This window comes from Rousettus aegyptiacus, unplaced genomic scaffold (genome assembly GCF_014176215.1).
Source record: "Rousettus aegyptiacus isolate mRouAeg1 unplaced genomic scaffold, mRouAeg1.p scaffold_m13_p_17, whole genome shotgun sequence".
NCBI lineage: Eukaryota > Metazoa > Chordata > Mammalia > Chiroptera > Pteropodidae > Rousettus > Rousettus aegyptiacus.
Window position 1 is genome coordinate 35614199 of NW_023416292.1, and position 14374 is coordinate 35628572.

The following is a 14374-nucleotide window of genomic DNA, read 5'->3' on the forward strand; positions in this document are numbered from 1 at the left end:
AGAATCTGGCAGACTTATGGTTTCATTTTTGTCCTATGTTGTAATCTTGAGCTCCTGTATTTCCTTCCTTTCTTCCCTCCCTCCATTCTCCATTCCTCCTTTCTCTCTCTCTCTCTCTCTCTCTCTCTTCTCTCTTCTCTCTTCTCTCTTCTCTCTTCTCTCTTCTCTCTCCCTCTCTGGCTCTCTCTCTCTCTGTCTCTCTCTTTGCCTGTCCTCTTTGTCTCTGTATTTCTATGTCTCTTTCACAATCAGAAATTCTAATATTCATTGTTGCAAAGCTTAAGATATGAATTGGGGAGGAGGAGACAGTTTCTTGTCTGGCTACCAAGATAAGGCAGATGTTTCAGGAACTAGTGAAGAATTGATCTAAAATTTACTCTAAAGAAATGTATATATATTTGCCTCTTTGCTCTTTGTTTTGCTACCCTGTTAAATAGGTTCCCTATAGTACTTTTTAAAGATATCATGGTTGGTGATGACATAGATGATGATACCAGGGTTTATGATGTCCTGACACACTTCTGAAAGAAATATTCAGTTTCTAATGAGATATGTTTAGCCTTGATATAAATGCTGGGCTAATTTCTTAACCTTACAAAGCTGAGTGTCTTCATATGTAAAATTGGATGAAATTGCCTATCTCATAGGATTGTTACAAGGATCAATTAAACAATTTAAGTAAAGATCCTAGAGTAGTGCCCAATAGCTTTTGCATTGTAAACACAGCAGTTAATCCTGTCTTTGGGAGACTACTCTGGTTGGTATCTTGATATAGAAGAAAACCTTTGTGATCTAATCCTATAATTTTTTTCATTTTCATAGTATTTTTCCCTTTACAGTTAAAAATTGTATTCATATAAGAAATGTATGTATAAGCATACAAGTAATGCATAAATACATATTGGTTGTGAACCATTCAGATAATACAAATGGGAAAGAGTAGAAAAGTCTCCTTTCAGCCCCTTTCCCTTCCTAGTTTCCTGCCTTCTAACCAATCTTATACTTTTAGAGGTTAAGGGTATCCACTCTCAACAGAACAGTTTGTTAGGTATCGCTCCAGACCTTTGTTATTTAGGCATAGAGGTATTATGCCCTCCCTTTTTTAAAAAAATAAATGGGCCTATGTATTTTTATCTATTCAGCAAATATTTATTGATAACTATATTGTTCTGTGATGTGCCTTTCCATTATTAGGGTGTGTAGTTTTTGCTTGCTTTATCAATTTTTAGTATTTAAATACTTAAATATGTTTAAAAATATTCATGTGTTTGAATATGGAAAGAACACAAATACTTTATCTCATAAAGTATTGACATAATATTTGAATCTCATAAAGATTGACATAATATTTGAATCGGATCTAAGGAAGAGTTCTTGGGTTATGAAAATATACTCTGAAATATTATTGCTTTGTTATATATAATAAGTACATTATATTCATTATATTACTAATTCCTTTAAGTTACTTGCAATTGGAAATTTATTACTTAGGTTTTATATTTTAAAAAATTTTGAATAGGTAATATTTTTACATGGTAAAGTACAACGGGTATATGGTGAAAAGTCTTCTTCCCATTCCTATTCTTTAATTACCTACTTTTCCTTCTTGGAGAGAAACATTTTTATCAATTTCTTGTGTTTTTTTTAGTGATATTTCATGCATATACACAACATATAGTTTATATTAATTGATTTCTTTTTATAGCTGTATAAAGCTGCACCTGCTTTAAAAAAGTAATTTGTTCTTTAGGCCGCAGATCATGCACAGCTCCAGAACGTAAATTAAAATAATCGATGAATAGTGAACAGCTGTCAACAGTGAGAAGGGACACACGGGTGCTGCATCCATCTTTTAAATGTTAGCTGATGAGCAGACATGGCAGAGCTTCGCAATTAGAAGGGCTTTTCTTTTGCTTCCTTTAATGATCTAAAATAAATCTATTTTCCTTCCTCTCATTAAACTGACCTCATAGATAAGAGAATTCTGATTACCCCAGACTTGATATTCCCCAGCCCCCAGAATATGTTACTGAAATGTGTTAAAACGAAATTATAAAATTTGAAGGGAAATCATAGAAATTACCCAAAACTTACCCTCTTATTTTATGTGCAAAAAAAATTGAGGCCCATACAAATTAAATGACTTGCAACATCATATTTATAATCCTGAAGGACCAGACATTTACAATTAAATGACCTAGGAACAACATAAGTTTTCAGAATGCTATTTTATCAAGAATAGCTAGCAAATTTCTTTTTCTTTTTTTTCTTCTTCTTATTTCTAAAAAATTTTTTTCTTCCCCCATCTTCCCCCCTCCTTTTTTTTTTTTAAAGGAAAAGGTGCAGTAGTCCTGTGTTGTTTGATAGTTTCTTCATTGGCTTCACAATATTTCATTTCCCTATCTGCGTTTTTTTCCTGTAAACTAGAATTGTAAAGCACTGTAGTTCAGCATTAAGCACTCTATAATCTTGGAAGATTAAAAAGCATGGTTTTTATTGTGTGGGTTGAAGTTGGGGATTAATGGAGCCTTTCTTAAGCACTTTTTTCTTGGCTATAAAATTTATAATGACTATACCCCAATTCCCTTAACCTTATACTTTGAATCATTCTTAGCCTTATGCATTTTTCTTCCTTCCTTATCTGTTATAAATAAGTAACCTCATTGCAAAGGAACATTTCAATCATAGCTATTTATATTTGGTTAGAAGCACTGATTATTTTTTTTCACGAAACTTTTTCCATATCTATGTATGGAAATGTACATAGAAGTCAATATATTTCTATTGCCATTATTTCTTTTTTCTTATCGTTAACATTTTACCTTTAATCTTAGGTTTATAAAAATTTTATTTCATGCCCCTTAATACATTCTTCTAATCTTGATCCTCTAAGATAGGTATCAATACAAGTCCATGTAGAGATTCCACCTGAAATTTATTTCTGTGGATATTAATTGTTGTCTAAGTACTAAAATACTAACCACATTCCAGTTGGTTTTCAAACGTACATGTTATTAAAGAAAACTCATGTTTCCATATCTTACCTAGTCCAGATATTGGATATAAGTAAAAATTTATTAAAGGAAAATTTATAAAGATGTTTTTGTGATATTTTTTACAGACATATCTATCACGTACTACGGAAATACTGAAACATTCTGATATTTTCCATTTCTTTTTCTATTTTCAGTGGAATACACTCTTTTTTCCATCCCTACATAAATTTGGTGTGGTAATCGTTTTTTCATATGTACCGTGGGCTGGCAGGTTCACCTAAGATGCTGTCAGAGCTGATTTTGGCTAAATACTAGTCAGTTTGAAGGGCCAGTGCGCTCTTCTTTTGATTGGCTTTTAGAACAGTTGGAAAAAAATTATCTACTCTGTACTTTTTTACACATTCATTGATTTTTACATGTTAAGTTAGTTCAGCTAAGGGACATTTTGTACTATACATCTCATTTTAAAAGATAATTTTAGTTGTTCCTAAGATAGTTAACTCTTACTGATTTATAGCCTCCCTAAAGAAGCATTTATTATTGACATCTCCTTCTCTGAATTTCTAGCTTTGCAGCGAATAATAGTTTAAGGAGATTAAATAATGTTTATGAATTAATGTTATTTTTAAAAATATGTACAGTAGTCCTCTTATCTGTGGTTTTTCTTTCTGTGGTTTCAGTTACCCACAGTCAACCACAGTCTGAAAATATTAAGTAGAAATTCTAGAAACAGGTCGTGTTACATTGTGCGCTATTCTGAGTAACATGATAAAATCTCACACAGTCCCTCTGCATCCCGCCTGGACATGAATCATCCTTTTCCATCGTATCCACACTGTATGTGCAACCCGGCTGTTAGTCACTTAGTAGCTGTCTCAGTTATCAAATCAACTGTCCTGTTATGGCAGTGCTTGTGTTCAGGTAGCCCCTATTTTACTTCATAATGAGCGCAAGAGTGGTGATGCCGGCAATTCGGATGTGCTGAAGAAAAGCCATTAAGTGCTTCCTTTAGGTGAAAAGATATGTACGTTTAGGAAGAAACCTAGTATAAATAGAATATAGAGCTATCCAAGATTTCAGGCATCTCCTAGGGGTCTTGGAACATATACCCCATGAGTAATGGGACTACTGCTATATATAGTGTATCTAATTTCTAAATTATATAGCTAGAATTTTGGAGCCTCTAAAAATGTTTCACAGGGTGGTTGGAAGAGAATAATTCTGAGATACAGCCTCATAAGCATATGTGTAAGTTTTATATCCTATATAGCAATAGTGAAGCTTATAAGAATTAAAATTCTGGGTTGGATGATTAAAATACTGTATATTTCTACTGGGAATTTCATAGTATAGAATTAAAACTTATCTTTTTAAAATTAATTTTAACAAAACCCTGACCAATTGTAGGTTAACTAGGATACATTTTCTGTATCTATTTAAAATTTAAATGTAAAATCAATTTAAAATATGTAGTCAAAAGAATGTCTTCTTCTTTTAGGCTTCATTGACCAGAAATGATGACAGCATTAAACTTGTAGTTATGGTTTAAAATGGGACTATTGCTATAGATTCATAGTAACTCCAGAGTTACTTTATATGTAGACCGAATGTTAAATATATGAAGCCTATAAAATGTTATAATCATTGGGTATATTTAACAATGTCAGAAAATTGTCTCAATTCTGCAAGTTGTATGGTTGATACATAGTGATATAAATGCAGTGTCCTCTAAGAACTTAGAGATTAAGTGGGGAATACAATATTTTTCTGAGAATTTAATTAGTGAAAGCTATTCTTTTACTAGTAAGAATTATCTGAATATTTGGGGAATGCTAAAATCACTAAACATTATACTCTAGGAGTAATCTCAGGGAGACAGTTCTGAAATGTGATTAGAATTTAATGAGTGGAAATATCATTAATTTTACTGTATCTTCTTTTGGACAAAGTCTCTGAACAGGAGGGAGGTAAGATCAGGGGATAGTGCAGGGAAACCCAAAGCATGAGGAATTGGGCAGCTGGCCTGTTGGGATTTTCAATTTGTCTGTTTTCTGAGGCAGGCATGTCTTTATTGTGGAGATGGATGTGTAAGATTAGCTTAGTCTAATTAGCTTAGTCTGATATCATTAAATATTTGGGTCATATAATTCCCTTCCTATGCACTATCCCTTGTTAACCCTTACACCTTTTCTACCTAAGAGAGAAAATACACTCATCTGATGTGAGCATTCTAGTCTGCTAGATATTTGCATTTCTCATTACGAAGAACTAAATGGACAAAATAGTGAACAAATTGAAAAAATTAACTGGTGTGCACACTCATATGTGTTTGTTTCTGTGAGCTTGGTTAAAGTTGTGCCTGTGAGAAAGACACGCTTGCAGTCTGTTTCATCAGAGGTTTCTTTGTAGCTAGTTCCCTTAGCATGATAGTCTTTCATATTGCTGTGAGCCTTAACATTTGAAAACAACTTAGGCCAGTTAACTTGTTTGGCCTCATCTGTAAAATGAGAATGTTGACCTAATGAATTCCTCCTAGTTCTAAATCTTTATGAATTCATAAGCAATGTGCTCAGTTGTATAACTGCAGACTTACAGTTAAGAATTAGAAGGGATTTTAGAGAGCTGAAATATCTTTGATGTTTACTTTCATACTACCAATGTGACTTAAAGTTGCACATTTTAACCAGACTTGTTTTGTTCAGTTCCAAAGTACAGTGTATAACATTTTCCATGTTGCAGCTAGACTATTGGTTTTTTATGGACAGGGCCAGTGTCTCCTGAGTGTAGGACAATGCCTACCTACTACAGAGAAAAGGCAGTAAATGCTTATGGAATGAACATATTAGGACACACCTAAGGCAAGGTATTTATGACATGGCTAAACATGGTTTGCGACTTTCTAAAGCATTTTTATTATGGAAAATTTTAGACATGTTAGAACAGACAGAATAATATTGTCTTAGTCCATTTTGGACTGAATACTGTAGACTAGTGCCTTATAAATACCAGAATTTATTGCTTACAGTTTTGGAGGCTGGAAGTCTAAGATCATGGTGTTAGCATGGTCAGCTTGTGGTGAGGGCCCTCTTCCTGTTGCTGACAGCTGACTTCTCATTGTATCCTCACAAGACAATCTAGCTTTCTGGGATCTCTTTTATAAGGGCACTAATCTCAATCATGAGAGCCCTGCCCTCATGACCTAATCACCTCCCATAGACCCCAATTCCTAGAACCACCATTTTGGGGTTTAGGATTTCAATATATGAATTTTGAGAGGACCCAGACATTCAGAGCATAGCAGATAAAATGAACCACCATTTACCATTACGCTGCTTCAATAGTCATGATTATCATTTCATCTTTATCTCTTCCCACTTCTCTTCTTCTTGTATTATTTAGGATTAAATCACAGATTATATATTATTTAATCTGTAATTATTCCAATGTGTATCTCTCAAAGATAAGGACTTAAAAAAAATCTTAGCTACACCTTTATCACACCTTAACAAATGACTTATTTTTTTTTTGACTTGGTTTTGATAAGTATTCAATTCATTACATTTTGAAATACCTGTACCAAGAAACCTGTTATGTGTAGATTCCATGCAGTTAATAATACTCAGAAGTAAAACAATGGGACTAATTTTTGTTTTATTATTTCTAATATTTAGGCTATCAACATGACGGCTGAAGAAACAGTGAATGTAAAAGAAGTCGAAATCATTAAACTAATTTTAGACTTCTTGAATTCAAAGAAGCTTCACATTAGTATGTTGGCCCTTGAGAAGGAAAGTGGAGTCATAAATGGCCTATTTTCAGATGATATGCTTTTCCTGAGGTATGATTTCATTAGTACTGTGAGGTTTGTAGCTCTTTTAAAGTAGCATTAAGTATTAATAAGTTAATGTACAGTACAGGTAGATCTTTATACTTGTGAAAAGGCTATATAACTTTTAAAAATGTTTGTCTCTATAATGGAACACTTACAAAATAGTGTTTTCTGTAGAATGTTCTTAGTAGTAAGATTTAGTGGTTCATTAAAAAAAGAATTACAACTACATTATAGTTGTAGCATCATTATAAAAAATATTTGATTAAAAAAAGAGGCTCCAGAGAGATAGAATATTCTGAAATACCATTTTTGGGGGCCATAGAAATAAACATATTAATTATATAAACATTAATTATAGAAAAAGAAGAAAAATCACCCCACCACCCAGAACACTACTGATAATTTTCTGTGCATATTTAAAAAGGAATTCTTTTACATTTATAATTTAGTATCCTGCTTTATCCATTAACATCAGAAGTCCATTAACATCATAAGAATTCTCTGCGTGATTACAAATTTATACTTTAAAAATGTCCAATTTTCTTAATTTCCTAAATGTTCCCCTATTTTAAGACAATTAAATTGTTTTCAGTTTTTCTTGAATGAATGCTCTACTGAGTATCTTCTGTACATATGACTTTTTCTGTATCTTGGATTATTTCTTTAGAATGAGATTCTTAGAGGTAGAGTTGCAGAGCAAAAGGGAATTAGCATGTTTACCAAAATGGAAAGCTAACTGAATTGGACGTAAAAAAGAAAACCCAACTTTTTAGACAGAAATATATTTTATACTCATGTGATACCAAATATCCATGACAAGGAGTACAGATTCTTGCACATGTGGCATTTTGTGATTTGGAAAAGCCTAAGAAATGAAGTGTTCCTAACTTATGAAAAAGGAACTCCCCCCCAAACAAACAAACAAACAAACAAACTTTATTGTAGTAGGGGAGTTTATTTAAACTCGTTGCACTTCCCTGTATTTGGTGTTAGGAATGTCATGGACCCCCGGTTGGCTAAGTTAGGAACCAGCACTGAGGCAGCATTCTTTTGGCTCTGTCTTTCAAACATCGCTTGCCTGGAGCATAGCAGCAGCTATTAAATATCCCCCTCCAGGAACCCATTGGTTTGTGATGAAGTTTTGCTGGTCTGAGGTAAAATGCAAGGAATTATAAAGTAGTAAGTTTTTCATTCAACTAAATGTATTTGTCTTAAAGCCCTGGCCTTTGAAATCGTCCTTCCTACCTTTTTAAGTATTAAAATGTCCCTTTTATAAAATGATTATGATATATGTTGTGATTGCTTTTTATTCATAGTCCTTCTTTATAGAATCAAAAGTTGATCCTCCTGTCCATCCCTCTCTTTTTAAATTTTATTGTTCTAAAAATCCCAAAGTAGAGAAATTGCTGTTGTAAAAGAAAGGCAGCAATAAGAATGCCTTGTAACTTTTAGAAGTTCCCATAGACCACTAAAGTAGGATGAAACCTGATTTTGTTCCTTCCTGTTTTCAATCTCAGTGTAAATTTTAGTATTAAGTGCCTCAAAGATGTAGAATATACCATTTAAAGAAGGATTTCTCTACCACAGCCAGATAATTCATTGTTGTGAGTGTGCTGGGTTAGGGGGCTGTCTTGTGCATTGTGGAATGTTTAGCAGCATCCTTGACCTCTACCTAGTAGATGCCAGTAACTCCCTAGTTGGGACAGCTAGGGACAGCCAATGTTTCCAGACATTGCCAAACTGCCCCCAGTCGAGAACCACTGATTTAGTGCGACTGGAACATACTCCACACAGTAGCCCCTTAATAACACAGAATAACTTTAACACTGTAAGATGAATAGAGAAATAAAGGAATTTTTAGACTTAGTCCGTTGTTTTTTACATAAGTGAAAAAAACACATAAATATTAGAATGAGGAGTGGTTGTAGATTCACGAATTCTTCTCATCTAGCATATGCTGTTACAAATGAGTTGTGAAAATTATTTTATTATAGTGGTTGAGGAACCAAGTAAATGTTAATCTCATTACTGACTTCGGACTGAAGCTTTAATGCTATGTTGTCATCTCTTCCCAAATTTGATAACATACATGGGTTTTTCTTTATATAGGCAGCTAATTCTTGATGGTCAATGGGATGAAGTTCTTCAGTTCATTCAGCCTCTAGAATGTATGGAAAAATTTGACAAAAAAAGGTAGGTTTTCATCAAAGTTTTTAGTGTCTTATCATTGGTGAAAGCTTAGCAAAATAAAACAATAGACAAAAATTTAAGAACAAGACCATTAGTTTGGCAGTAAATAGTACACTCAATCCTTCCAGAGGACAAGTTGCATTTACTTCAGTTAGTTGAAAATCTGATATACTAACCTATTTAGTCAACAATGTCTATATACAAAAAGTCACAAGGGCCGTATCTTAAACAGTTGTTTCTTCACAATAGTCTGGAGATTTTAAAGATGTCATTCCATTGCCCCCTAACCTCCATTCTTTATGACAAACAGCTGCATTTGTATCCTTATTCTCTTATCTGCAATGTTTCTTTTTTGTCTTGCTGCCTTCAGGATTTTTTTTTTTAATTGAGGTATAGTTGACATATAACATTGTATTAGTGTCAAATGTACCACATATTAATTTGGTATTTGTATTTATTGCAAAATGATCACCATAATAAGTCTAGTTAGCATCCATCTACATAAATATTTCAAATATTTTTTTTCTTGTGATGAGGACTTAAAAGATCTGCTGTTTTAGCAATTTTCAAATATGCAGTACAGTATTAATTATAGTCACCATGTTATATATTACATTCCCATGACTTATTTATTTTATACTGAAAGTTTGAATCCTTTTCACTAATTTCACCCAACTGTCGCCTTTGGCAATCACAAGGTTTTTTCTTTATCATTTTTAGCAGTTTCAGAGATAGCCAAGGATTTAGGCAGAGATTATACAGTCGATTTTGCTGTATTCCTCATTAAGGCTTCCTCCTTTTCAGATTCCCTACCCTCACCCCTGCTATGCAAAAACTTGGCAGTACCAAGTTTTTGCTGACTTCTCAAGCTGTTAAAACTGCAGCTTTCTACTGGAGTAGCTCACAATATGTGGACTGGGGAGTGCTCTCAACTGGAAGGTCTTATACCCTTGAACATCACCCCCTAAAGTTCCCTTTTTCCAAGGATTGACTTCCCTCTAGTTGTGCCAGCTATTTGTTGTTCTTCAGTGTTTTCAAATAGTTATTTTTTGTATTTTATCTGGGGTTTATAATTTTTATCTGCAGAAGGTTAGCTTGATACAGGTGACTCCATTAACAGAACTGGAACCTCATATTGTTTTTGATTCTCACTTCATACCATGCTTTTAATACCTGTTTGTTTTTGTACATTCTTTATTAAAAAGAATACTGTTTCTTTTACCATTCCTACATTTCTGATCATCTTCTAAGAGTCAGTTCTTATAAGACTTTCCTTTTACTTCCCACTCCTTCTGGTAGTATTGGTTTTACACAACTTTGAGACCTTGCTGAGCTCTTTACATGTTTCATACAATTTATTAGTTAACCCTCTTTTTGAAGGCAGGGTTTTGTTTTATTGGACACATATTTGCTACTACAACAATAGTTGAAAGAATGAGTTAAGGTTCATTATTCTTTTCCTTCAGTTATTAGAAATACTTCAAGTGCTGAAGGTATCCAGCATTTTTTGATTCTTAGACAAGTCAAGTAGACTCTTTGCTCTCCCTTTTCCTCTCGGACAAATCCCTGTTAAAATTTTTGTTGTTGTTTCATAATTTTTTATTTTTATTTTTATTTTTTATTAAGTTTATTGGGCTGTAGTTATTTTATGACTTTTTAGAAATGTTGTTCATTTCTCCTTCTCTTTTCAGCCCTATTTTTACTAGATCTTTCTTATGTTTGAAAGAAAAAAGTCATATTTTGTGAAAACGACATTTTGAATATAAAGGATTTTGATTTCTTATTAGGTGACATTTGGCATCTTCCATAAAATCTTGATTTTTGTTTAGAATTAATATTGGAAATAGAAATCCTTCCTTTGAGTATTAAATTGAGATTACTTGCCACTGAAATTATTTTAATTATGGTTTAAATGTGATAAGCTTCATAAAATATTTTAAGAATTTTATGAAAGCATGAGTACTTAGAGTAAACTAATAAGTACATATGATTATGAGACATTGGAAAATTACTTTTTAAAAGAAATAATTAGTTCTTTAAGACACACTTGGCCTGTTTTGCTTCAAGAACTTAAGTTTCATTTCCAGTTTTTGACATCGCTATAATTCAGCTTTTTAATCATTTCAATATTTCATATTTTCTTTTTCATAGGTTTCGCTATATTATCCTGAAGCAGAAGTTTTTAGAAGCTTTATGCGTTAACAATGCAATGTCAGCAGAAGATGAGCCCCAGCATGTAAGGTTTTTATTCCTGAAGGTTTGCGCCATAGTCTTGTTTCAGTCCTAAGTATTTTATTCAGTAAAACAGATTGGTGTCATGAGTTTTTGAAGCTTTTATGAGCCGGGATAGGGCAAGATTTGCTCTTTTGCAGAAGTAGTGCTTTCAGTCTGTACTGAGTCTAAATTTGTTCCATTATCTAGACAATGATGATAAATGAATGACTGGCTGGTTGGGGAGTTTGTGCTCCCCTTGTGTTTAAGGTGATTTAGATGGCAATAGATGTTTGACTTGACTTTACATCATTGCTTCTTTTCTTATCCCAAAAGGAGATTATGTTTACCTCCTTCGTCTTTTCAGTCTTTTCAGTATTTCCTTTGATCCAGAGGTGGTTTTTTGATATTTATCTTTATGACAATTTAAACTTGATGATATTAAATTCTTTTTTATTTGAGAGTTAACTTTTAAAGTTTTAGTATTGTTATTGTTATATCTAAAAGCAAAGTAAGTGCCAATAAGTGTTCATTCAAGTAAACCAAAATACTTTCATACATAATAGAGAAATGTTTGCCAGATAATGATGCTTAAAAGTGGAAAGAACACTAGAATGTTGACTCAAAAGACCTAATTCTGTCTTTGTCACTAACAAACTAAACACTTTAGTTAAATCTGTATGCTTACTTTTCCCATTTGCAAGATATAGAAACTGGACTGTGTAAGTTTTAAGGTTCCTTACATCATTAAAAGCTTATGATTGTAAGATAATATTCACTATACAAATTATTATAATTTTTCTCTCAGCTAAGCTTCCTTTTGTTCTATCGCTAGATCGTGTTTGTAGTAAACAAACTAGATGTTCCTTTTCTGTAGTATATGTGCTGTTGAAGCCAACACGAGATGTTCCTTGATTTGCTTTCTTTCCCCACACAATTTTCCTATTGCAGATTTGTGAATGACTTTTGCTTTTTGGGTAAGCTGGAGTGATGACAAACTATATAAATAATTGAATATTGGTATGCTTCAGTTTTCTTTTCTAGAAAACTCAATTATTCTTACCCTTAAAATATTATACATTTGAAAATGATAGTCTTAAGCCTGAATTAGAGCACTGTTTTTATAAGTAAAGTTTAATGTGCTAATTAAAGAAATTATCTAATCTTTTTTATTTTAGTAGTGAAAAACATTTTGGTTTCTGACTTGAAGGTTGTTAAATATCCTACAAATTATATGGGGAGCCTATGACGCTATAGAGTTTATCCTTTTGCAATTGAATACTTTATGGAAGTTTGTCAAGTATCTTTGTATTTGAATGAACCATTGTTTTCATACCTCATAGTATCTCTATGGTGATCACTTCTATTTTTCTTACAGCTGGAATTTACCATGCAAGAAGCTGTGCAATGTTTACATGCCCTAGAAGAGTACTGTCCTTCTAAAGATGATTATAGCAAGCTCTGTTTGCTTTTGACTTTGCCTCGTCTGACCAATCATGCTGAATTTAAGGACTGGAATCCCAGCACTGCACGAGTACACTGTTTTGAAGAGGCTTGTGTCATGGTTGCAGAATTCATCCCTGCTGATAGGAAGCTAAGTGAAGCTGGGTTTAAAGCAAGTAACAATCGTTTATTTCAGCTTGTAATGAAGGGTCTACTTTATGAATGCTGTGTAGAATTTTGTCAAAGTAAAGCAACTGGAGAAGAAATTACAGAGAGTGAAGTACTTCTTGGCATCGACCTCTTATGTGGTAATGGTTGTGATGATTTGGATCTGAGTTTATTGTCATGGCTTCAGAATCTCCCATCTTCTGTCTTCTCTTGTGCTTTTGAACAGAAAATGCTTAATATTCATGTTGACAAACTTCTGAAACCCACCAAAGCTGCATACGCTGATCTTTTGACTCCCCTTATCAGCAAACTTTCTCCCTATCCATCATCTCCAATGAGGAGGCCTCAATCAGCTGATGCCTATATGACCCGCTCTCTGAATCCTGCTTTAGATGGCCTCACTTGTGGACTAACCAGTCATGATAAGAGAATCTCAGACCTTGGGAACAAAACTTCTCCAATGTCACACTCCTTTGCTAACTTTCATTATCCAGGGGTACAAAACCTCAGTAGAAGTCTCATGCTTGAAAATACAGAATGTCACAGTATTTATGAAGAATCTCCTGAACGGTAGGTATTTGCTCATAAAAAAAAAAAAAAAAAAATGAGAAACTCTCCACAAGTGTGAGATAATCTAATTTTGTGTGTGTGTGTCTGTGTGTGTGTGTGTGTTTTCTTAATATTCAAGTCCTTTTAATTGAAAGCTATGCCTTAAAACTTTACAAAGGGTTCTTTAAAGTTTGATAATTAAAATTATGAGGGAAATCTTTACTATTATATCCTGTATTCTTTTGCTAGTTTAAAGGCAATACGTGTGCAGTGAAGAAATTTTGGGAAATACAGACGAGTTTAAATATGAGAATTAAAATCCCACAAAATTTCTTACATAAGTGACTGGTATTTTTTCTAAGAATAGAATTTTTAAAATTGAGAATGAACCATATATATTTTCATATAATTTGCTTTTTTCACTTGATAGATTATGAATATCTTTCCATATTCTTAAACATTTTTTGAGATCAGTGATTAACGATGTATGTATATTTTATTATATAGCTACACTATTTTTATTTAATTCTTTATTGTAGAACAGCAGATAGTTTATACTTTTTTCTCCTGTAAATAATACTATTGAACATAAAAATTTGTGTTCATAAAAATCTCTGATTATTTCTATTTATATATTTTAGTAATTCCTTATATACATGAAGGAAATAAGTGTTAAAGCCACCATTTAGTTTTTATTTTGAACCTGGTATAAAATAAATTTCCTGATTAGCAGTTATGTATTTCAGGAGTTAGGACACTTCCTGCCTTGCTTTTGCAGGAAACTCCTGCAATATACTGCTGTTTTGATAAACTCAGAGTTGATACTTAGAAGTATTAATGTTGACTGCAATAAATTTATTGAAAGAACACAAAACTAAACCTTTTCCTATTCGCATAGGATAGTTGGAGGCATTTTTTATTGAGGAAGGAGCACTGGACTCACAATTTCGGTTTCTAATTAAAACAAGAGGAAAGCTTTAGTTCA

General features: G+C 32.9%; 1 protein-coding gene across 8 annotated transcripts in view; it reads left to right on the forward strand.

The window, feature by feature from the left end:
• The window catches only part of WDR47 (WD repeat domain 47), a 45012-nt gene that overhangs the window by 6055 nt on the left and 24583 nt on the right, over window positions 1–14374 (forward strand). For all 8 annotated transcript variants that reach the window (XM_036235118.1, XM_016155611.2, XM_016155614.2 and 5 more), the window contains 4 exons: window positions 6668–6834; window positions 8938–9021; window positions 11170–11254; window positions 12608–13410. In XM_036235118.1, the coding sequence (XP_036091011.1) occupies window positions 6677–6834; window positions 8938–9021; window positions 11170–11254; window positions 12608–13410 (1130 nt within the window). In that variant the 5' untranslated portion in view covers window positions 6668–6676. The remainder of the gene's footprint in view (window positions 1–6667; window positions 6835–8937; window positions 9022–11169; window positions 11255–12607; window positions 13411–14374) is intronic.